The following is a 24641-nucleotide window of genomic DNA, read 5'->3' as shown; positions in this document are numbered from 1 at the left end:
GGTCACTGCAGAAATTAGGAACATGGTGGTTAAGTGAATCTGGCTGCCCCGTTGACTTGTCAGAAGGTGGCAAAACAGGATCACACGTCCCCAGGTCACTGCAATCATCACAAAAAGGAACCAGTTGCCAAGTGTCCCCATTTTAATTAAGAAATCCTGGAGATGCTGCAACGGTCGTAAGTGTGAAAAATGATCATAAATCATTTTTTCAGTGCCATTGTAACTTCGAACAGACACAAAAGGAATGGTAGTAAGTCCAATCTCTTCTTAAAAACTTCCAGGGTTCGAGAATTCACAACTTCTGGATGCAAGGTGTTCCACTGGTTAATTGTTCTCCCTGTCAGGAAACTTCTCCTTAGATCTAGGTTGGATCCCTCCTTGATTAATTTCCATCCGTTGCTGCTTCTCCTGCTTTGGAGAATCGGTGGACACCCCCCCACTTCTTTGGGACAGCCCCTCAAATATTGGAAGTCTGCTATCAGATCACCACGAATCCTCCTCTTAGAGCAGACATAGCCAATATATCTCTGCTTGGTGTGAAGTAGGAATCACAGTATGTACAATGTGAAATAAATTGAATACATCTGTAGACTGCAATATTTTTGACATTACCAAGCTGCCGAGTGGCCGGATACAAAACAGTAGCCAGATCAGGATGAAATGCAGCAAGTTCTGACAGGTTCTGGAGAACCAGTAGCGGAAATTTTGAGTAGTTCGGAGAACTGGCAAATGCCACCTCTGGATGGTCCCAGAGTGGGGGTGGGAATGGCGATTTTGCAGTATCCTTCCCCTGCCAGGCCCACCAAGCCACGCCCTCAGAACCGGTAGTAAATAAATACGAATTTCACCACTGATGGTGTTCCCCTTAACAGAGGTTGCCACTCCATCAAGTTCAACCAAGCCTTGGTTGTGATGTCATTTAGCCAACCACTTTCTTGCAACGGTATCCCTTCCACCAGGTGGCAGAGGGACCTGGTTTCCTTCGCTTGCCAGCGCCAGATAGCTAGAGAGCGCGGTAACTTTTTAACTGTCAACCAGCAGGAGGAGTGTGGGGATAAAGAGGTAGCTTTATAAAGCCTCAGACCTGTCCAGGTGACAGTCCTTCAGACACAGGGAGACGACCTCGGGACAACTAGCAGTCCAGGTTTGTCGACGCAAACAGCTTGCACATCCCAAAGGCCGCCCCCTGCAAGCCCACCTGGACCTCGGGTCCCAAAACTGGATGGATTGCCCTATAATCATGGAAACCTGTTGACTCTTCTGACTTCTGGGCATCTTGAGTCTTTGGCTCCCAAAGTGCCACTGCATACTTTGGAAGAAAGGAAAGGCAGACAATTTCTTTCTTTCGTTCGGAGGGTTTAGGTTGAGTTTCAAAACGAGCACCTTTGGGGGAAGAAGAAGAAGAAGAGGAGCCTTAAATTAAAGTGTTAAAACTTCTCCAAGAAACCAACTGGAGGGTTTCCCACTCTGCTTGAAATTTTAAGCACGGACAAGCCATTATTTTTCCTCTCCGGGATTTTGGAATGCTGGGCTCGGTCAAAATGGAATCGCACGACATCTCCGAGTGGACCTCGTACTACAACGAACCCACAGAGGTACGTGGAGCGGAAGGCGGGTTTTTTTTTTAAACAAGAAGGCGTTTTGAAGGAATCTGGGTGGTTTCGGGGAAAGAAGAGTTCTATACTTCCTTCATGGTGCGATGCATGTGTAGAAAATAATGACGGGTCCTGAGATGGAATTTCACAGAAAAAGTAGGAAAATATACAAAATATTACAAATAGCAAGATGGTCCCTTTTGCCCAGGGGAGAAAACGGAACTAAACCAAAACTAAACTAAACCACTTTAAATTAAGGTACACATTAAACTAAAATAGACTGATCATATACGCTGGTTGAGTTTTGCATTTTGATTATTATTATTTCGTATGGCGTAACATAATTTTTGCTAATGAAAAGGAAAAAGAGTTACCACTTAGAGCAGAGTTCAATGACATTTAACAAGAGAGGAATGGACTCCCAACTCCAGCTAAGATCCATTAATCCTAAATCCTTGTTCCAAAAGTGACAAATTAGGTATCTGTAGAAAATTCAGAATCAAATCATTTTTCATTATTTATAAACTGCCCAAATCTGGAAATTCTACTCAGCTCCCACAAACGAAAGAAGTCACTTATAATTTATCTAATAACCTTTAAAAAAAACTTATTTCTTCAGCATTTTAGCCAATAAACATTCTTCAAATAAACCAGTAACTTTGTAAATAACGAAGAACTCAGGTCACCTTGATAAATTGCATTCTAATAAATTTTCTCAATTGGGTCTCCAAATGGCTTCCAGATTTCCCCAAATCCCTGACAGAATTGTTGGATTACAGTTCCCATCACTCCCAGTCCCAGCCCAACGCCTAGCATAAAAGAGTTGCGCTTCAAACCCACTTGGCGACCGATTGGTAACAGTACTGCTTTATTTTGAATCCTCATCAACTCCATCATATTCATCTAAAGGAATAAAACCCAATTACTTTTCCATAGTGGCCATTTTTGTTACAATAAATGAGAACTTCTTAATAAGCCAAGCTGATTTTTTAATAAAATGAAAGCTGCACTTATAAAAAGTTATAAGAAAAGGGACACCCTTCCTGTCCTCTTTCTTGCCCTTATTTTAATTATTTTTATTTTTAACTAAGCAAATGTAATCCGCTTCACAATGCACCAATTTTGAAGGGTTCGGTTTATATCTACCTAATTATGAGAGTTTGCAATGCCAATTTCCCAAACAGTTCCATAAACTCTGGAGGGAAGGGAATTTTCTGGCAAGGGGGTTGATGGTGGATTGATTATCACTCTGTCTGCTCTTGATCTGGGTTGATTTCATACATACCCTTTCAGGAAACCGTCTTTGGCTGTTTCTATGATGTTTCCATGTTGCCCATGTTCAGCTGCCAGTCCAACTACCATCTTCAAACGTTTGCCCCCTGAAGAATGTGCTTTTGTATGCCCACCTCGCCAGCAATTTCTAATTCTGCTCCTTGCAGTTCTCGGCCACAAATTCTCTCCAAATTCATCCATTCTGGTCTTAATCTCTTCTGCAACTGAGTAAGTCAACAGAAGTTTCTGAAAAGATTAAGGCAGCAGTTAAAATCTACACGCATTTTACCTGTGGGTAGCACCCTTACAGTGGAAGTAAATGCAGATGAAAGCTCAATCTTTCTCTGCTACTCAATAACTCATGGATGAGCAAGAAATTCCAGGCTGGCAAAAGGAAATCTTTCCTGTGTTGCAAAATTAAGTCAAGGAACTTTCCAACACTGAATTTCAGCCGATCTTCACTGTAGGATCGCTCGGTTGTAAAGAGATTCTTAAATTTCCTTTGCAGGCATGGAACTCTAAGCAACCCGACCAAATTTATTTTAACTAGGAAATCACTTTCTGGCGGCAGAAATGATTTGAGGGTCAGAAATGGTGGGAGAACACACTTTTTAGACAGCACCTGGTATTTTTAACCAATCTCTGCAAGTAAGGGATCATTTAACAACACCGGAAAAGTCAGAAGTAGCACACCGTGGATAAATAGCACTTGATCCCTTCCTTAATTAATGGAAAAAAACTTTTTTAAAAATGCTTCAATTCTGTATCCTCAATATAGTTAGCCCAAACATAATGGAGGCGATAATAATAATAGTAAGTACCAATAAAGGAGAATATTTGTAGCTCAGGGTTGAAATGAGGGGTCCTTGGTGCTCTCCGAGCTTGCTTGTTTTCTTGCAGACATTTCATGACCCAACTAGGTAACATCATCAGTGCTAGAAGGGAGAGAGAGGAGTTAACCTAGCACTGATGATGTTGGCTAGTTTGGGTCATGAAACGTTTGCAAGAAAACCACAGAGCACCAAGGACGCTTCATAATAGTATTATCATGCCGTAGTCTATATTTAATATTAAACTAGTACACTTTTCTAAAAGGAAAGGAACAAACCTCACAAACGAAAGCCTGCTTATTGATCTGCACACTAAACCCAGCCTGATTATTAGGCTGGGAAGGAGGAGACCCAGCAATGCTGAAGAAACATGGGTAAAACCTTGCCAAACCCTCCACTCGGCTTGAACGTGTGAATGTGCCTTGTTTGAGCTGACAAGTTCTCAAACCTCAAAAGATTGGCTTGAGGGAGGTCATGTCAACTGCCTTGCCCACATCTGCAGGTTATTGTTCGGGGTTCAGTGCGTACTGCAAAGGGATGGGTCCATGTGAATCCGCAGAAGCCACCAGTTATGCAGGAAGACAGATCTTGGCCTCATTGGTGGCGCTGGGCAGGAGATCTGGATTCCTTGATTGATTTATGAGATTTAGGAGGTCATTCAGCCCCTAAACATGTAGCCCACTGAACCACCCGGGACTTCAGCCGCTAGAAAACGGTACCACTATTTTCGGCCAATGGAAGCAGGAATCACCCAAACCGAGAACAGCCCTCAAAACATTCCCTACCAGTGGGATCAAATCATGGTTTGTTTCCTATGATTTGCTGAACAAACTGAAAATAATTGTAAAGAAGGTTGGATGAGTTAGTACGGGTAGTCCTTGACTTACAACCATTTGTTTAGTGATTGTTCAAAGTCACAACAGCATGGAAAAAAACGACATAAGCATTTTTCACACTTCTGACTGTTGCAGCATCCCCATGGTCACACAATCAAAATTCAGATGCTTGGTAACTGTCTCGTATTTATGACGGCTACAGAAACTTGGGGTCATGTGTTCTCCTTTTGCAACCTTCTGGCAAGCAAAGTCAATGGGGAAGCCAGATGCCCTTAATAACTGTGTTACTAACTTCAGAAATGCAGCGATTCCCTTAACGACTGAGGCAACAGAGATCGTAAAATGGAGCGAAATTCTCTTAACAACTGTCTCATTTAGCAATAGAAATGTTGGTCTTAAAGGGAGGATTCTCTGCAGATTAAAGGTCAAACCAACAAATTATAGGGGACGATTATACGCAGGTCCAGCCACTGAGTTGCATGATGTCTCTCTCTCCCTCAACCATGTTTGTTGCAAAGGTCACCGCCCTTTGCCCAAAACAGTCAAAGCACGTAATGACATATACTTTTTTAAACATGTTTTTAATGCTGCTGTTGTGCACTGCTCAGGGTTTTGGCATATAAGGCGGGCTGCCGTATCAGTTGTCCGAGTCAATAAATTGTTTAATGGGTATTGTGAACTGCAGGCTTGTTTCTTGGTCTTGGGAACAAAACACCAGTGGGAAGCTTGAGAGAAAAGTAACTTCCGGTCAGTGGGTTCTTGTTCCCCAAAGACCAAGAAATGGGCCCATGGAGACATTGCTGGCTTGGATTTTGCAGGCCAAACAGGATGTTAATCCTGACAATCTGATTGCTTTCCTAATAATCACTTATCAAAATGACAGAGTTACAGAATAACAGAGTTGGAAAGGACCTTGGAGGTCTTCTAGTCCAACTCTCTGCTCAAGTAGAAGACCCTATATCATTTCAGACAAGTGGTTGTCCAAGCTCTTCTTAAAAACCTCCAGGGATGGAGCGGCCACAAGAGTGGAGGCAAGCCATTTTAGTGTCTTGGGGGGGCTCCAGGTTCGGAAAGATACCTCAACCACTTATGGGACTCAAAGGCTGCTTGTCAAGAGGTCCAAAATCATCAATCTTCCCATTCTTTCTTGCTAAGCCAGATGTCTCCAAAGTTGGCCTCTTTAAGACTTGTGAACTTCAACTCGATGGCTGGCTGAGGAATTCTGGGAGTTGAAGTCCACAAATCTCAAAGTGACCAAGTCTGGACACCTCCCTGCTGAACCATCTTCTGTTTTCTTTCTTTTTTTTAACTACCTAGGAGGCTGCAGGCTTAGCATCAAGCATCATCCCTGTATTTCTTTCTGTTCTCATCCTTCATTTTCTTTCTTTTGCCTGTTGGAAGGGAGATCTTGGATGGCCTTCCTTAGAAGGGAAGGGATTGCCCACTCTGCATTCAGAGGTTGTGTCGCTAGTTGGCTTCTGGAGGCACACAAAACCAAGGAGAAGATCACTCCCACTGCAGGTATCTCTGTAGCCCTCCAGGGCCATCCAAGCTGGGGAGCCTTTAACCCCAGAGAGTATTTATTTCCCTCTTTTTTCCCTCCAAGAAATGTAGAAGAGACCACAAAGCCCATAAGGCATCATAAGGCATCTGGAAACTTCAGCCGGCCCACCCCTGCCGTTCGTTTTCACTCCGTCCTTATTTATTCATAACAAATTTGGTTCTCCAAGTGGACCACCATGAGGAAGGGGCCCAGGAGCAGGAAGGAAACCAGGACATTATGAGGATTGTAGAGGATAGGGAGCCCCCAAGGGAAAGCAGTCCATCCATTCTACTGTGGGGAGGAGAAAACCGTCAAGAAGGGAAGAACCTGGAAAAGAGTCTCGGTGGCTGTTCCAAACAGCAGGAATCCTTGCTGCAACCGTCTTGAGTTCTCTTGTTGTTATACTAATATTCTTTTATTTTTGGATATTCTAGTAATATAGTTGATGATAATCACAATAATAACTCAATGGGTGGACAAAAAGGCCAACTGCAGTTCGAACATCTGGCTTACTGTACGATGAAACATAATAATCATAATAAAAAGTGATATTACGTGAATTGATTATATTTCTTGACAAAACACCCATCCCACTGTCTGTGTGTATATATATATATATACCTATAGCATATATAACTATATAACCTATATATGTGTGTGTGTGTGTGTGTATTATTTAATACATATACATACACACACATACATGCACAAATATATATATATACAGACACACACATACCCACTTAGGTATCATTCCTTTTTTTCTTTCGTTTCTTCTTCCAACATGCAAAGCAGGAAAACTAAATGCAAGGATAAAAACCACCCCATGTATTAAAAAGATGAAAGCCCCCAAAGAGGAGGAGGAGGAGGAGGAGGAAGAAAAGAGATTCCGCCTAAAAGATTGGCTGCTTCTGTCCTGCTTCCCAGCAGCCTCTCCATAAAGAATGGCCATATGTTACTGGCCGCCCTACAATGTCCGCCTTGTTGGGAGATGCTAAAGCCTTTTTAGACTCATTTCCTCCTTCAGGTCGCTGGTTTGGGGAAGGTGGCGTTTTCAGATTTCCCCCAAGTAAAACACGGGCACCAAGCGAACTCCAGCCCCACCCCAACCCTCTGCAGGCAGGGCCGGCCAGGAAGCTGCCGCCCTCTTGTGAATATCCCTTTGTCCAGGAGTCCATGCCAAGAAGGGACCCCGTGTAGCCGGAAGAGGAACTGGGGCCGAAGGAGGGAGAGAAACGGCATGGGCTCAATTGCTTCATCCGATTTCTTTTAATTCGGCCGTTGAGATAAAATAACCCGGGTTGCAACATTTCAGGCCACGGTGCTGTTGCTCAATGAGAGTCCCCCGTGATCTGGGTAATCTAATTCAGGTTGGCCGAACTGGAAAAGGTTCCTCCGTGCCAAAGCTGCCCGCTTTGATATAAATAAACAGGAGGAGGAAAATCAGACCGTAGGCTGACCCAGGAGTATTCCGCTGGCTTCTCTTTTAGCGAACTATTTAGAGTTCTCGGCAAAGATCCCGTTCTGGGCCCTCCTTCCTCCCCAGCTTTTCATCACAACCCATATTTTTATTGAATGTAAATATATCTTCTTTATGGCTTTATTGATTCGATTTAGCCGCCCAGAGTCTCCTCGTGGTAAGATGGGATATAAACAAATTTAATAAATAAAATGAAATGAAACGAATAAATCAGATTTAAGCAGATGCACACGAAAGAAGATGTTGTAAAAAAGGAAACAGACTTAATAGAGGTAACCCCTCGACCTGTGGCCACAGTAGAGCCCAAAATTTTCGTTACAGAGCATGACGGTTGCTAAATGAGCTTTCTCCCTATTTTCCGACTTTTCTCGCCACAGTTATTAAGTGAGTCACTGCCGTTTTTAAGCGAGTAACACGGTTGTTAAGTGAATCTGGCTTCTCTATTGACTTTGCTTGTCAGAAGGTCGCAAAAAATGGATTACGTGATCCTGGGACACTGTGACCGTCATAAATATGAATCAGTTGGCAAGCATCTGAATTTTGATCACATGACTACAGGGGTTGCTGCAATGGTCACATGAGAATCGCTTCATTTATTGGAGAAACCAATTAAAACTTGCAGCCCCACAAAAATCAGTTTAAAACTGAGCTTGGGCTAAAGGTACTGGTTTTACGTGGTGGGAAAACGAGGCTGCTGTGGTTCATATCATCTGCCTTGCAGATTAATATATGTTTATAATCTTGCGGAAGATTTTACAACTGGGGCTTTTTCTATAAACCGCTGGAAAGATTCGGATTAATCAGTAACTTTGGCGCTTTGGTGTAACTCTGAATTCACAACAGCTTCGTTTTAGTTGTTGAGGCTCCTCTGTACAACATTTTACGTTTGCAGCCATGAAATTCACAGACCTGGGAAAATGACTGGGAAATTTTTACAGAGCCTCCAACGGAGCCAAGAGCTGGGAATAAATAGCACAAAGACACACATTACTTGGCTTTCCATTTCATTGACTTTTCATCAAAATTAAGCACCATTCCTATTATGCTCCTATGATGGGTCTAATTACTTCCCCTTTCCGTCCCATTGGTAGTGAAGTGCTGGACTGGCATTGGGGAGAATCAGATTGATGCCCTCTCCCCTAAAATCCTGGGCCAGTTGTTCTCTCTCAGTTCAAACTATCATATGAAGTTCCTGTTTCAGTTATAAAAAATTTTTGGGATGGAAGGTTATAAATCCAATAAGAGGATAAATAAAATGTTCCAGAGAGCCTTGGAAATTACGGGTGCTTCAACACTGGAGGCTGTTCAGAAGAGACCGGAGAGCCATTTGTCTGAAACAGTATCGGATCTCCTGCTTGAGCAGGGGGTTGGATTAGAAGAGTGCCTCATTTTACGACCTGCCTTACCACAGTTGTTAGGTGAATCACTGCAGTTGTTTTGGAACACGGTTGTTAAGTGAATCTGGCTTCCCGATTGAATCTGCTGCAATTGGCATAAATTTGAGTCAACTGCCAATCACCTGCATTTTGATCACATGACCAGGGGCCTGCCGCAACAGTCGTAAGGGTGAAAAACGGTCATAAGTAATTTTTTCCGGTGCTGTTGTAACTCCAAACAGTCACTAAACAAACTGTGGTTGAGGGTTTTAATTTTTTAGAGATGCAAAGATTCTGCTCCAAACCAAGGAATCGTAACTTGAGGAACTTCGACAGAGTAGAATATTCTATTAACGAATATATTCCACTAATACAGATTATTTTGGCCCAAAACTTCAGGATGGGCAGCTATTATTCGCTCAAGAGAGAAATTGCTCATTGTATGTATACATCATGATTCCAGGCTAAGAGTGCCCCCCCCCCCACGAAGGCAGAGCCCGGCTGAGCTTACGTGCAAACACACCTGCACAATAAAAAGAGCATGTGTGGCCCACACCCAAGGTGACGAAGGCTTAGGGACGTGAACTGCACACAGCCTTAGATAGGAGGCGAAGGGCCGGGCCAGGAAAATGCCCGGAGTCTTAACAAAGGTTATTTCAGAAAGAGACCCAAAAGAGGCCCCTTCAAAACGGATTACAGGTGGTCCTCGATTTACAACAGTTCATTCAGTGACAGGTTCAAAGGGGAAAAAAGTGACAGGAGTGTTTTTTTTCGCACTTACGACCGATGCAGCATCCCCGTGGTCCCTTGATCAAAATTCAGAGGATTGGCGACGGGTTCATATTTATGAGCATTGCTGTGTCTCAAGCTCTCGTCATCCCCTTTGGCGACCTTCTGACGAGCGAAGTCAATGGGGAAGCTTAGTTAACAATTGCAAGGATTCCCTTCACCACCACGGCAAGAAAAGTCATAAAAAGGGGCAAAACTCATCTAACAACTGGTCGTAAGTCGAGGACTCCCTGTGACGGACCCTTAAAGGAGATTTAAGTCTACTTGGAAGGTGAGCACTAGCATAGAACGCAACTTCTAAAAATTGTGGCTTGGGGAGGTGGAACCAAGCAGGGTTCCAGTTATTTGCGAGCGGGCTTGAAGTCCCCCTGGAAGTGACTTTTACAGTTGGCTGGATCAGGGTGTCAGAGCACAACGCTCAGTCCCTTCTTTCCAACATCTGCTTGTTGAATTAATTCCTTACCTGTATGTGCAGCGATCAGGGATGGGTGTGGCTATTGGGGCAGGCCCCATTCATCATCTGTAAAAGTTCTGCCCACTGTTGCTGCTGCTGCTGCCCCAGACAGAAGGCAGGCTGTTTCCTGTCCGTCTTTTTTGATGTTATCACCACAACTTTTACTCTTGCCATTTTGGAGCTTTTACTTCCTGATGTAACTCATAGCAGGAAAAAAATTTGCCTGCCAGGTTAGGACTGGCATAGTCAAAAAAAAAAATAATCTGATTTGGCCAGAACTCAGGAAAGGAAGATAAATTGGTCTCCGGTTTGTTCTGAGCCTGGAAGATTATTTTAGATCCATCAGTGGTGGAAGACCAGCCAGTGGTCATCTTGTGTCCATACTGGATGGAAACTAATCAAGGAGAGAAGCAGCCTAGAATTAAGAAGAAACTTCCTTATAGTTAGAACAATTAATCAGTGGAACAGTTTCCCTCCAGAAGTTCTCCATCACTGGGGGTTTTCATGAAGAGATTAGACAACTGGTATAGGGTCTCCTACTTGAGCAGGAGGTTGGAGCAGAAGACCTCCAAAGTCCCTTCCAACTCTGTTATTCTCCTTATTTAAAACTTACCTCTAAAGATCTGGGCAGGATGACTCATCCGCTCATTGACAAGAGTATGAAAACAGGAAAGGGACTTTTACTTAGTGGGCAAACCCCTAAAACTTTCTAAATGCATTCTGGAATTCTGATGCCAACTTCAGGAACCCAAATTAAAGGTTCCAAGATTTTGTGAAGAGCTTATTTTTAAATAGTTCCCTAAGATCTGGATCTTAGAACAACGAAGGCACTATTGAATGCAATTAGATGTATTTCAGGAGGTGGGCTTCAATTGATGGGTCCTTGCAACACACATAAACAGGAGGCGTCAAAGGTGTGGCTAACATCTTGACTTTTTTGCCTCTTCCTCTCTCTTTCACAGATACTCCTGTCAGTATTTCTGCATTATAAAAAACTGGGAATAATAATAAATGCAGTGATAATCCCAGCTTGCTTTGGCTTTGGAAAAACAAAAGCAATTTTTACCGGAAGATCAGGAATGTGGAAATAAAAAGAGAGGTTAAGAAAATGACCCAGAGCCAGACAGATCTGTAGTAAATTATCCAGGTCCTGTTCATTGCAGTGACAGATCTGGACTGATGCCACGCTATTAAGGAGCAGCTCGCCACTTCCAAGCAAAAATGTGTGTGCGCACGCAGACACACACACACATAAACATTTTGCAACTTTCTGAACACTTGTGTTAAAATGTCACATATCATCATAGGAGAAGTGGGATCTTAGTAAATGAGCTTCTGATTGGGAAGTGTGTGTGTAAAGCAGGACATTTCAGATTATTCATTTATTCGTTTGTTGATAATTTTTCTATATTTTGACGTGTAAAAACTTTCAGAATACATTAAAAAAAACCAACACAATATATTCAGTTCACAGGTTTGGGTTACTGAAGGGCTGTGTCCTTTATTTCCAAAAGACACAAAAAGGGGAAAAGATTAAATGGAAAGGCCCTAGTTTAAGCATTCTTGACTTAGTCGGAATCTAAGGGTTGACATTATTAATGAAATATTCTTTATCCTCGACTTACAACCACAATTGAGCCCAAAATTTCCTTTGCTAAGCAAGACAGTTGTTAAGTGAGTTTTGCCCCATGGTATGACCTTTCTTGCCACAGCTGTTAAGTGAATCACCGTACTAACTTACTCTAGTAACCTGATTGTTAAGTGAATCTGGCCTCCCATTGACTGTGCTTGTCAGAAGGTAGCCAAAAGGCATCAAATGACTCCAGGACACTAGAACCGCCATAAAAATGAGTCAGCTGGCAAGTGTCTAAATTCTGATCAGGTTGACCACAGGGATGCTGCAATGGTCATAAGTCTGAAAAATGGGACATGGTACTTGCTGGCACTGTTTACTGGTCTTTTGAAAGATATTCTGTACAGAGCTCTCTTTCCACCATTGTAGTCCCTGGGCTACACTAAGAAAAAAATAATTTTGATCACCATGAGAAAGGCACAGATAAAACACTGACTCTAAAGAAAGTCCCCTTATTCTGTTTCCGGATGTCTTAACCTGAAACTTTTGATTTAGCGAACCAATTCCGGCTGGCTGGCAGAATCCCATTGCTTGGGGGGGGGGGGGGGGAAAGCTGGCCAAATTTTAAAATTAGACCTGTTCTTTTGCCTTTGGTGGCAACCTGACAGTGTTTCAAGACAAGAAGCTTTTCTTCAGCAATGCAACGGAGAAAGAGGTCAGAGGCACAGGAGCAGAGCCTGTTAAAAAAATTGGCCACTTTATGGTGGATATCTTTCTAGAGAGCTCTTTTAAAAAAAAAGAGAGGACCCTACTGCAAGCTCAGATGGCATTGGCGCCGGGAGACGTTTTGAAGACAACCGTCCCATTTTTGCCCCTCCGTGCCTCCCCCTCCTGTTTCGTGGACCATTCCATCATCACGCCCAGCGCCCAGACTTTCAAAATTGGTCCAAACATTGCCCGGCAGGAAAATCAACTTAATTTTAGCACCTTCTGTGGTCTTCGTGGAATGGAGCAAACAGAAACCTGCTGAGCAGGATGGACACCCCGTCCAGAGGCCAGAGATGGTGGAGAGGACTGTAAATGAGGGATGTTTTTTGCCACCCTGCCTGCCTACTTGCCTCCCATCCATCTAATAAATATCCTCCCCTGTTGGCACAATCCTTTGGGTCTAATCAGGGTGGGATTGCAGATAGGCGCAAGCTTAAACTATGCCACGTTTCGAAGGCAACTAGGCAAATATTTCTCGGGAATTTACTTTGTGTTTTCACCTAGAGGAAACACCCATCATTACTTTTGCTAATATAAAAGGGGTTTTCTTTTTTAAAAATTCTGATTCTCTGCCCGGTCAGAAAAGTGTGACTGGTATTTATAGCCCAAGATTAATGCACGCACTCAGTGCACAGGTAGTCCTCGTCTTACCACCACAACTGATCCCCAAATTGTCTTAAGCAAGGCAGTTCTTAAGTGAGTTTTGTTCCATTTTATGACCTTTCTTGCCACAATTGTTAAGCGAATCACTGCAGTTTTCAAGTTAGTAACAGGGTTGTTAAGGGAATGTGGCTTCCAGGTTGATGCCGCTTGTCAGAAGGTCGCAAAAGGAGATCACGTGACCCTGGGACACTGCAACCGTCATAAGAATGAGTCAGTTGCCAAGTGTCCAAATTTTGATCACATTATCATGGGGGTGCCGCAATAGTTGTAAATGTAAAAACCGTTATAAGTGCTACTGTAACTTAAAATGGTGACTAAATGAATGGTTGTAAGTCGAGGACTACCTGTACTCATTCTAATCTGGACTGCAGATCTCAGTGATCGATTTTGGACTCGGATGGGTTTCGGATAAAATTAGCTGGAGGCTTTATTCTGAAAATCAAAGCCATGATGAAAAAACTAGAGTGCCAGTTCAGACAAAGCTTTGCGGCGTCAGCAAAAACAGCAGCAAAAACGTACTGATTTTTAGCAATAAAAATCATTCAGGTTTACGATGAAGTTTTCAGCAAGGCGTGGAAGCAGCAGGAAATTAGACGGGGCCATTATTTTACACATATTGAGGGTTCAGCCCTTTGGGGAAGATAGAAAGATATTTGACATTGCCTGGGGTGGCTCTTTGTATAGGGACCAATTTCCATCTAAGACGGAAAAGGCAAAATTCGAAGGAACCGTTTGTGTGTTAAGATTAGGAAGAATTTGGTAGCGCCTTTTCCTACTAATACAATTTAATGCAACGGGTTAGTTGGAAAAGGGGCTACCGGATGCTTTCTGATGGTTTCCCATTGTGGACTAACAGTCCCTCCTTCTGCGCTGCTAAGAAAATCTAAAATGGCCAAGGTGTAATCATGAGTGAGCAAGCTAGAAGAGACGGTGGGAAAACCGAGTGAGTTGGCTTAAGATCTGGGGAGGGGCTGTGAGACATTTTGTGTTGGGATTGCAACTCACCACAACTTTTTTTCCTCAATACTACATTGGCTGGCTTCATACAGCGTGCTAAGCCCCCTTAACAAAGCCCGAGGGCCATGTTTACACGACAGGCTCTCCCAAACAAATAAATATCCTGGATCAGTGTCAGAAGCTTGATTGACACCATCTGCTGAAACACAAATCGCCCAATCCTTTTAGTCAAGGCTGGTGCGTGGGTAAAACTAGGCTTGATTCTCCTGCTCCAATGATCTCGTGGTGGAACCAGTTTGATTTAGCCACTTTTGGAGCCAGTTTGGTCTAGCGGTTAAGGCACCAGACTAGAAAGCCGGAGGCTGTGAGTTCTAGTCCCATTTTATCCATGAAAGCCAGCTGGGTGACTTTGGTCAATCACCAGGAGACAGTGAGTTCTAGTGCCGCCTGGCACATGAAAGTGGCTGGGCCAATTCCTCCGCCCTCAGCCCAACCCCCCCCCTCACAGGGTTGTTGTTGTGGGGAAAAAGGAGGAGGCAGGTGTTCACCTCCTTGAGTTACTTGCAAAAAGAATAAAGGCAGGCTACAAACCAACCAACCAGCCTGGGGTGCAAGAGAAAGCCGTGGCTTCCCAGCCCCCAATGATGCAAGGCAGGGCTCTCCAACCTTGGCAACATTAAGACTTGTGGACTTCAACTCCCAGAGTTCCTTGCAAGGCTGGCTGAGGAATTCTGGGAATTGAAGTCCACAAGTCTTAATGTTGCCAAGGTTGGAGAACCCTGGTTTGAGGGACACACACTCCTTGGAGTGGGAGTAAATTTAGGGCAGGCAAGGGCCCTCAGGATTAAAGTTGCCCACCCTTTCTCATTTAGTGTCTTGCTTCAAGCCAGCCTTTCTGGAAGGTGCCGGTAGAGAAGGTCAGGAGACAGTTGGAAGGGAATCCCAGGGCCTCCCATCACCACGAATCCTGCACCAAGAGGTGCCAGAGGAACCAGCGTTTTGCATGATGTTTGTGCCTGTGTTTTGAAGGTGCAGGCTGACATTCAGAAACTGGATTCCCGGGCAGGAAAACACAATCCGTGGCCTTGGGTTGAATCATTCCGGTACTTCCACTCCCCCCAAAGGCCTCTCTGCTGTGGAGCCTTCCTAATCCCTGCTCCTTGAGGAGCTTCTGTCTTCCCCCACCAGCTCAGGGTCCACAATGGTTAACTCATTACCTCCATTTTTCTGAGCCGAGCTTGGAGAGAAGCTGCAAGAGTTTCATCCCAAGTGGGCTGGTTCTCCAAATGGGGCGGGGGGAGCAAGCTAGGGGCGATTCCTGGCCCAGGGTGCGATTCTCCCGGGAGAGAAGGAGGATCCTGCCCAGGGAGCCTCGCACAACAGCCCAGGCCCTTGTCTTGGGTTGGTCTTTTGCAAGTAGGAACAACTGTAGTCCAACCAACAAATCTCTTGCAAGCATCTTGGACATCCATGCACCCACCCATCATTCTGACCATCTATACGTCCGTCCATCCACCCACCCACCCATCAATCCATCTATCATCTCTTATATACCTATCGTCCATCCATCGTTCTGTCCATCCATCTGTCCATCCATCCACTGTCTCTCATCTATCTATTCATCCATCCATCATCATCATCATCATCATCATCATCATCATCATCATCATCATCTCTCTCTCTCTTTCTCCATCCATCCATCACCTTTGTTTTTACAAATAACTCAAGGCGGTGAACATATCCAACACATCTTCCTCCTCCTATTTGCCCCACAACAACAACCCTATGAGGTAGGTTGGACTGAGAAAAAAAGCAACTGGCTCCAATTCACCCAGATAGCTTTCATGCTAAGGCGGAACTAAAACCCACGGTCTCTTGGTGATGGGTGCAAACTTTTATTTTTTATGTTGTGTTTTTATTACCTGTAAGCTGCCCAGAGTCGCTGGGAGTGAAGAGGCAGCCATAGACATTTCCGAAAGAAAGAAAGAGAGAGAGAGAGAGAGAGAGAGAGAGAAGAAAGAAAGAAAGAAAGAAAGAAAGAAAGAAAGAAAGAAAGAAAGAAAGAAAGAAAGAAAGAAAGAAAGAAAGAAAGAAAAGAAAAGAAAAGTCATCCAACCGGCTTTCCAGAGTACGGTGAAAGTGAAGTTGTGGTTTCCCACTTCATAGCCTGGTGCCTTAACCACTAGACTGGACCACCCTGACTTCAATTGAAACATCTCCTTCGATGGCTCCCAAGGCTGGGACCATACCTGGGCTGGGGATTGGAGTGGGGGGGAGAGGGAGGTCAGCTTTAGGGGTTTGGGAAATCACCCCACAGAGGAGGTACCAAAGAATCTGCAGGGTTTTTTTCAGGCAAGGTCAGCTTTTGAATAGGATGCTAGAAAGAGGGCAGCTTCCCAAAGGGGCCGATCCAGAAGGAAGCAAAATTGATTTATTTCTCGTTCTCACCCTTAATTAAATGGTAATTTGATAGCCCGTGCTCCGCCCACCCTGAATCATAACCGTTCTTGCCTGCTTTCATTTCAATCTTTTCAATTTGGCAGCCAGATTTGGAAGGGATGGGGAGGGGGCACCTGTGGCCTGGGGGAGGGGTCCGATTTGGCCGGTTAAAGTTTGAGCAAGAGTGACAGAACGTGCAGTCCACTCAAACACTAAGGGACAGCACAGACACCGCATTTGCCACGTAGTTCTTCCTTGGACCTCTGATTTTGCTTTTGACCAGAAGCCAGGAAATTGGAGTCCTGGGGGGAGGTTGGGATAGGTTGGCTGAGCCCGATCTGGTGCCCTGGATTCTGGGAACTGCAGTTATCAGAGCAAGTACAGAGTGCCTGGTTGGGGAAGAGACTTTAATCCATTGCCCTCACCCCCGCTCCTGGGTGGCAAGCAGAGTCACCCTTCCTGTGGGATGCCTCCCACTCATGGCGTGAGTCCTTGGAAGTTTTTAAAAGCCTTTCATCGGACCCAGATTAGCCCTAAAGGATCAAGAGTTCTTTTGTTAAGAACGCTTGATCCCCAACTCAAGGGGCTCGTACAAACGTCCACCAACTTGATGTTTAAGGAAGGACAAAATGTGCATTTAAAAAAAACAACCACCGTGGTCTGGGGGACCCAGGATGCACAGTGTCGCAATTGCTCGGGGCTGAAGTTGCGACGGGAGTGGGGGGTTGGCTCACTTTTTGGGATCACATGCAAGACGTGCTTCTGAGTAAGCCTTCCCAAGCTTGCCCTCTGACTGGGGAATCAAAGTGACTCTCCCAATTCAGTTGATCGACGGTCATCCCAATGGAATGGCGCTTTTCCCTAATCTCTACCCGCAATACTGGATAAGGGGTCAGGATGGAAACGTCAGACAAGCCCATCTGCAGGGCATACCTGGGCCAGAGGTCGGCTGGATTGATAAAACCACTGAGGTTGAAGAAGATCTGAAAAGATCAAAACAGTCCCTCAATGGAAGGGCTTGCCTTCAGAAGTTGTGGGGGCTCCAACACTGGAGGGTTTTTTAAAAAAATATTTTTTTAATTCGACATTTTCCAAACATTAAAATTGCAATTACACTTTTACAGTTTTCTGTTATTGGTATTTCTTTTTTCTGATTTTGGGCTTTCCATTTTCCATTCTATTATTTTATACATATTCTTCTTTGTTTACTTTCTCATTTTTACAACATATACATCTATATTCAATATTTCCATCTCTATTGCTTTCTAAATATATGCCATCTCTTTTCATTGTGTTTGCTATGTGTTCCTTATGCATTGATTTTACATCTCTTTTCAAGCCATGTTATAACACCTATTCCATATCTTGTAGCACTCTGTTTCCTCTCTGTCTCTTAGTTCCATCGTTAGTTTGTCCATTTCTGAGCATTCTAACACTTTTTTTAATGATTTCTGCATTTGATGGAATGGATTTTAGTTTCCAACTTTGGGCATATGAAATTCTGGCAGCAGTGATTATATGAAGCATTAAATATTGGATATCCTTTAATTCCTAGAAGAAACAGCTCAGGGTTCATGTTAATTTTTTGTTCTATTATTTCTTCTAACCATTTTTGAATTTTTTGAATTCTGAATCCAGAATTCTTTAGCTTTCAGACACGTCCACCACATATAATAGAAGGTTCCCTGTTAGTGGTTACATTTCCAACAGTTTGGAGATCTATTTGGGAACCTTTTCGCCAATCTCGCAGGGGGTAAATAACACCTATAAAACATTTTGTAAATGTTTTCCTTATAGGATGCCGACATTGTCAATTGTCAACACTGGAGGTTTTAAAGAAGAGATTGGACTGCCATTTGGTCCAGGGTGGCATAGGATCTCCTGCTTGAGCAGGGGGTTGGACTAGAAGACCTCCAAAGTCCCTTCTAACTCGGTTATTCTGTTAAATTCTGCATCCCTCTCTCTGTCTCTCTCTCAATTGCACCAGGGGGTTGAACTCCGGTTTCCCAACTAAGGGGTGGGCCGCAGCCCTGCTGCTCTCATGTTCTAAAGGTCATCTTCTCCATGCGGGGCGGGGGGGATATGAGTTCCCTCTGTCCTTTTGGGAAATAACCAAGCCCAGCAGCACTGATTGCCAGACCCCAGGCAAACAACAGATGCTAACGTCCAAGGCTGCCTACTCAGGGGGAAGGGTGAGGGGTGACGGCCCTGGGCTCACTTGCACAATCCCTGCGTCTGCTGGGCTGTTTGGAGAGGATTTGGGCCTATCTGGAAGATGAGAGCAGCCCTGGAGGAACCAAATCTCCCCTCCCCAAAACTGCAATTCAAGCTCTTTTATTCCCCCACCCCGAGACTTGTCAAAACCTAGAGGGGAAAATGCTGGAATTCACCAAATGCAAATGGAAAAAGAAAAGGAGAAATGAGGGAACTCATGCCCTATGTCAGCAGAATTGCTTTGCCTTCCCGGAAAACGAAGATTAATTCTTCCAAAGTTTTCCACCTTTCTGCCACATCTGGAGAGTTCCACCCACAGCTCCTGATTCCAGATTTAAATTGGACTGGATACACTCTAGAATATAGAAGGAGAGATGGAAGGGACCTCAGAGGTCTTCTAGTCCAACTCCCGGCTTGAGCAGGAGCTATTATACCATCCCAGTCAAATGGTGGGCCAGTCTATTTTTGAAAGCCTCCAGTGTTAGAACACCCACAACGTCTGGAGGGAAACCGTTCTATGATGAGTTGTCCTCACTGTCAGGAAATTCCTCCTTGCTTCTTTCCTTGATTAGTTTCCACCCGTTGCTTCTAGTCCTGTCCTCAGCTGCTTTGGAGAATAGATTGGCCTCTTTTTCTCTATGAACAGTCCTCACGTACTGGGAGACTTGAGACCCTCTAGGCTGTGTAACTGATTATCTATAATGCTAATATTTCATATAGCCCCCCGAATATTCATTTTGAAGAAAAAGCTGGCCGCAGCTCACAGAATTATGCAGAAATGTTTAGACTCCACGAAGAGTCAAACAACGGAGCCAGGAAAAGATTCACCCTTATTGTTTTTAGCTGCCCATAAGTGTCAGGAAAAAGAATTATAACAAGTGCGCCTGCACATATTTAATTTATGTGGCAAGTTATGTTTGCTGCATCCATTCTGGTGTCAGAAACAATCAAACGGCTAAGAATGCAGCACAGCTGATTTATTGGTAAATACATGACGGATCTGGGACAAGCAACACACATCACCCTACATTTACAAAGATACGCGGGTAGTCCTCGAGTTACAACCGTTCATTTAGTGACCGTTCAAAGTTTCAATGGCACTGAAAAATTGACTTGCGATGATTTTTCACACTTACAATTGTTGCAACATCCCTGCAGTCACGTGAATAAAATTCGGGTGTTTGGCAACTGACTCATATTTATGACGGTTGCAGTGTCCCCGGGTCACGTGATCCCCTTTTGCGACCTTCTAACAAGGCAAAGCAACGGGGAAGCCAGATTCATTTAACAATCATGTGTTCTACTTAACAACTGCACTTAACGATGATGGCAAGAAAGGTCATAAAATGGGACAACATTCACTTAACCAATGTCTCACTTAGCAACCTACATCAGTAGTCATAAATCAAGGACTAGCTGTATTTGCTGCTAGAGATTTGACCCCAGGAGCAAGAGATGAGGAATCTTGCATGGGTTTCGGAATGTCCTTGTCATGGAATCCTCTCAGGGCTTGTTCCAAAGGTTGCTCTCCATCTTAGGGGGAAAAGTTCCTACTGGACCTTAGAAACATCTGGCTAGTAAATCCCAGCCATGTGACAAGGGTCTTGGAGAGTGGCCCTGAAACAGTTCCTTTTAATCTAAGATAAGGAAAGAAGGTTCAAAAGCCACCTGGGATCTCAGAGACAATGGGACCCTGGCCTTGGTTACTACTAATCTCCTTCCCCTATTCTAAAAAGGATTTAGAAGGTTTGGCCCACCAAACTAAGCTGCAATACGCACCCAAGACAAAGGCAGCCAAATCAGAGTCAACCGAAAGTTCATTTTTTGTTCCGAGGTGATGAGGATCAGACAGAATGACTCTCCAAAGTCTTCTTTCCTAAGCACAAGGCACAAAATAACAGAACAACAGAGTCGGAAGGGACCTTGGAGGTCCTCTAGTGATCTAGTCCAACCCCGCTACTCAAGCAGGAGACCCTAGGCCATTTCAGAGAAACGGCTTTCTAGTCTCTTCTTCAAAACCTCCAGGGATGAAGCTCTCACAACTTCTGGAGGCAAGCAGTTCCACTGGTTAACTGTTCTCACTGCCAGGAAATTTCTTCTTATTTCTATGTTGGTTCTCTTCTTCACGTTTCCGTCCATTGCCTTTCTTAGGTAACTTTGAGACAGGCAATTCTCTTTTTGTCGAATCGCAAGATCCAGTCTTCACAGTCATCATGGTGTTGCCAATGGTGGCGATGGGAATTATACAGGTAGCCCTTGAGCTACGACCACAACTGAGCCCAACATTTTCTGTAGGCCATATATAATATTTTTAATTTCAGACATACCCTCTGGGATGCTTTCATTGCACAGAATGTGATTTGAAATAGACCAAAAGTACTTTGCACACACAAGACACCCCTGGATCACTGTGTGAATGAGGGGACATTCTGCTGGCTCATGGGAACTTAGGAATTGAAGTTCTCTAGAAGTCTGAGAATCCTGTTCCTTGAGGAGATTGGGGTGTGCGTGTATATATGTGTCTGTGTGCCATCATACAGTTTCCAACAAAGTTGGATTGATATGTTGCCACTGCAAATCCCAGGGCTAAGAAATGGCTGTGACTTCTAGGTGCCCTAGTCCAAGTCATCTGGAAGACTTTGTCTTGGAGAAAGCTGCTTTGATTTGAGACTCTGGCCCTGCTTTCTAATCTTCCCCACCCTGCTTAGTGTTCACGCTTCAGGTCTAGGAAATATGTTAACTGTTCTGGGATCTGAACCTGGGTTTTCCCACCCTACGCTCACTTCTTCAGGTGCACTTCCTGTCTTCCATAAAACCCTATGCAAATTCATTGTTTCCTTCTTGCTGTTCTGCAGAAGCAGCCAAGGACCAGCATGACACCAATCTACCTTAACAGGTTTCACCCAGCCCTTGGCAGCAGCTCTCCTTTAATTAAGGAAGACGAATTAGATTGTCAATTAAGTCCCTATCTTATATAAACAACACCAGATAGATGGTGGATTCCCCCTCTTTCAAATATCAGCATCTAAATTCTCTCTTCTGTGGTTCTGAGCCAACAAATACTAGATAGTCAAGATTAGGCTCAAAAGGGAAATTGCTAAACTTATGCATCGGTCAATCTGCCCCTATTTATGGCAAAAGATCCCGATTTTTAATGCTGCATTCGAAGAGCTGAGCGTGGCTTTTGAGCAGAGGGCTAAAGGCCAAAACCGGATGTGATTCCATTCTGCAACATCCAGTCCTGGTCGATCACTGGGACCAAGGTTTTAGTCTTCTAAATTTTATCCAGCTTACAGTTAACGAAAATAAAACGCAATCAATGTGGTTGCATTCCAAGTAGGCATTGACTAAATTTCTCCTTTGATCACTTTCAAAATTATAGTTTGGTGGCATTTTGGGGTGTTGTTTGAAAAGGGAGCAGAAAACAATTCCTTCCAATGAGTGGTAGGTAATGCAAGACCTCATAGAAAAAATGTTGGGCTGATCCATTCAATGAAAGAGAGATAACAGTTCTGAAAATGCCATGAAACTCCACTGGGCCAGCCCCTATGAATCATTGGGGCCCTGTCCTTCTAGTTTCCTAGATAAACTGTGCTGAGTCTTCCCTTTCTATTATTCTCTCCTGAGACCAATAAGTCTCAGATAATTGTACCGCCAGCAGCTGACTCTCTGCTTCGGTTAGAACTATCTCGGAAGCAGCCACATAAATCAATGTTCAGCTTGATCCCCACAATGGGAAAAGCTTCACCTATGGATTTTCTGCCTGTTTTGTGACTCTCTCCCCACAGAAATTATCTTCTGACCAAGTCTTTCTTCTCTTTTCCTCAGGTGTTTCCTTCCGTCAGCACAATGGCGTCCAGTTTGGGGCCGATGAACCCCATTAATTCTTATGTGACCCTCAATCCGTTGAGTTCTTCCAGTTCTATAAATATGAGTTACCCAAACAGCGGCTTGAGCAGCCCTTCGGTCACGGGACTGACCAACACCACCAACCCCATGGGTCTCCCGACGGTGACATCTCCGGTCAGCCCAGTGTTGACGCCACTGGGAGCCCAGCCCCCCACTCTCAATTCACTGTCACCCTACCAAAACATTGGCCAGCCCATGGCACCTCTGGGTTACTCCTCCCCAAACATGAGCAGGCCCAAGGAGATCAACAAGTCCTACCGGCGCACGCTGACCCATGCCAAGCCGCCCTACTCATATATCTCCCTCATAACCATGGCCATTCAGCAGGCCCCCAGCAAAATGCTGACCCTCAACGAGATCTACCAGTGGATCATGGATCTCTTCCCCTACTATCGTGAGAACCAGCAACGTTGGCAGAACTCGATCCGCCATTCGCTGTCCTTCAACGACTGCTTTGTCAAGGTGGCCCGTTCACCAGACAAGCCAGGCAAGGGGTCCTACTGGGCCCTCCACCCCAATTCGGGCAACATGTTTGAAAATGGCTGCTACCTGAGACGCCAGAAGCGCTTCAAAATCGAGGACAAGGCTAAGAAGACCAACTCCAAGGCTTCCCACGCTCGAGAGCAAGCCTCAAAGGTTTCTGAAGGTCTTCAGGAAGGCCAGAGTCCCAACCCTGGTTCAGAAGGAGCCGAGTCTGGCCATTCAGACACCTCCCATGGTTCTGAGGAGCAAAGAAGTTTGGTCCAACTTGATTGTTCAGGAGCTCAGGGCTCCTCCCCAGCGTCCGAGGCCTCCCCAGCTCCCATCTCCCAAACGATGACTAGTCACTACTTTGCTAACTCTATTACCAACCTGGATCTTCCGAACGATCTCAAAATGGACCCTCAATTCAACTTCAATCATCCTTTTTCCATCACCAACTTGATGTCCACCGAGCAAAGCCACAAGATCGACCTGAAATCCTACGAGCAGGCTATGGCGTACAGTGGCTACAACTCCCCACACGCGGTGGAAAGTAAACATACCTACGAGAACTCCACCTCGCTCGGCGAGACCGGTTCCTACTACCAGAGCCTCTACAGCCGTTCGTTGCTCAACACCTCGTAAGGCTTCTGCCCTACCACCAAATCAAAAGAAAGGACACCGGACGGATCAGAGAAACTCAGCCAACATCACCAGGAAGACCATCCGCGAGATGTTCCCTCCCATCACCAGCAAGCTACAACATGGGTAGAGGAAAGGAGCGTACTGCGAGGCCTGGTCTCCCTGATTCGATGAACTTTCCAAATCTCCTCATGGTCAACAATACCTTCTGCTTCAACAGACTCTTGTGCCCAAAGTAACAGGGAGCAGGGAACAGCCAGAAGGGGAAAACAAAAAACCCAGCTCCACGCCTTGCTGCTATCAAGGGCAGACTGGTTAAGACCAGTGGTGAGCCCCTGTCCACGTTAACACGGAGGTCATTGGTCAGCATGGATTCCCCAAGGGCAAAACCCCACCACTCTCGGACTGAGGGGCCTCCCTCGGGATGTTTCAGTTATTAGTTATGTTTTCTCTCTCCAGGAATGGAGTTATGGCGAATGCCCATACGTAAACGAAGAGGGAAGAGGCTGTGCTGCAGCCTAGGACTTTGCTGTCTCAATGAAAATGTTACAGTCGGTGATTGAAATTTCGTCTCGGGATACTCAAACCTGTTTAGGTCAGAATCAAGCTTGCTGAGGACTTCCACTGTTACACGTACAGAAAGGGGTTTGGTTACACCAAAGACGATTACGCCACAGGCTGAAGTGGAACAGGGAATATAATTCAAATATATATATTTTGTAATGGCTTTGTATTTAAATATATGTGCTTTCTGTTGGGAAAAGGGTAAGAGTTGATTTAATATAACGTGCTTTAGAAACAGCTCAGGGCAGTGTCTTGGTTTCAATTCTGCGTCTTTC

The 24641-nt window shown here is 44.6% G+C and overlaps 2 protein-coding genes across 2 annotated transcripts in view; both read left to right on the top strand.

Annotated features, from left to right (window-relative positions):
* Positions 1-1086: 1086 nt before the first annotated feature.
* On the top strand, positions 1087-24605 carry FOXA3 (forkhead box A3). The gene is made up of 2 exons (XM_032227352.1): positions 1087-1595; positions 22618-24605. Exons 1-2 carry the CDS (start codon positions 1524-1526, stop codon positions 23803-23805), a joined length of 1260 nt encoding a protein of 419 aa, XP_032083243.1. The 5' UTR covers positions 1087-1523; the 3' UTR covers positions 23806-24605.
* Positions 1518-24641, top strand: part of SYMPK (symplekin) — a 79688-nt gene continuing 56564 nt past the window's right edge. Inside the window, exon 1 of the mRNA XM_032227321.1 lies at positions 1518-1595. The gene's annotated coding sequence lies outside the window, so the exon portion shown is untranslated. The remainder of the gene's footprint in view (positions 1596-24641) is intronic.

The sequence above is a fragment of the Thamnophis elegans genome, chromosome 12, assembly GCF_009769535.1.
Source record: "Thamnophis elegans isolate rThaEle1 chromosome 12, rThaEle1.pri, whole genome shotgun sequence".
Taxonomy (NCBI): domain Eukaryota; kingdom Metazoa; phylum Chordata; class Lepidosauria; order Squamata; family Colubridae; genus Thamnophis; species Thamnophis elegans.
This window is presented reverse-complemented; position numbering and strand designations above follow the sequence as displayed.

Excerpts from the sequence above, each read along its gene's own strand:
- FOXA3 (XM_032227352.1), top strand. The coding sequence starts at position 1,524 with ATGCTGGGCTCGGTCAAAATGGAATCGCACGACATCTCCGAGTGGACC. Across the intron at positions 1,596-22,617 it reads ACTACAACGAACCCACAGAG|GTGTTTCCTTCCGTCAGCAC; the intron begins GTACGTGGAGCG and ends TCTTTTCCTCAG.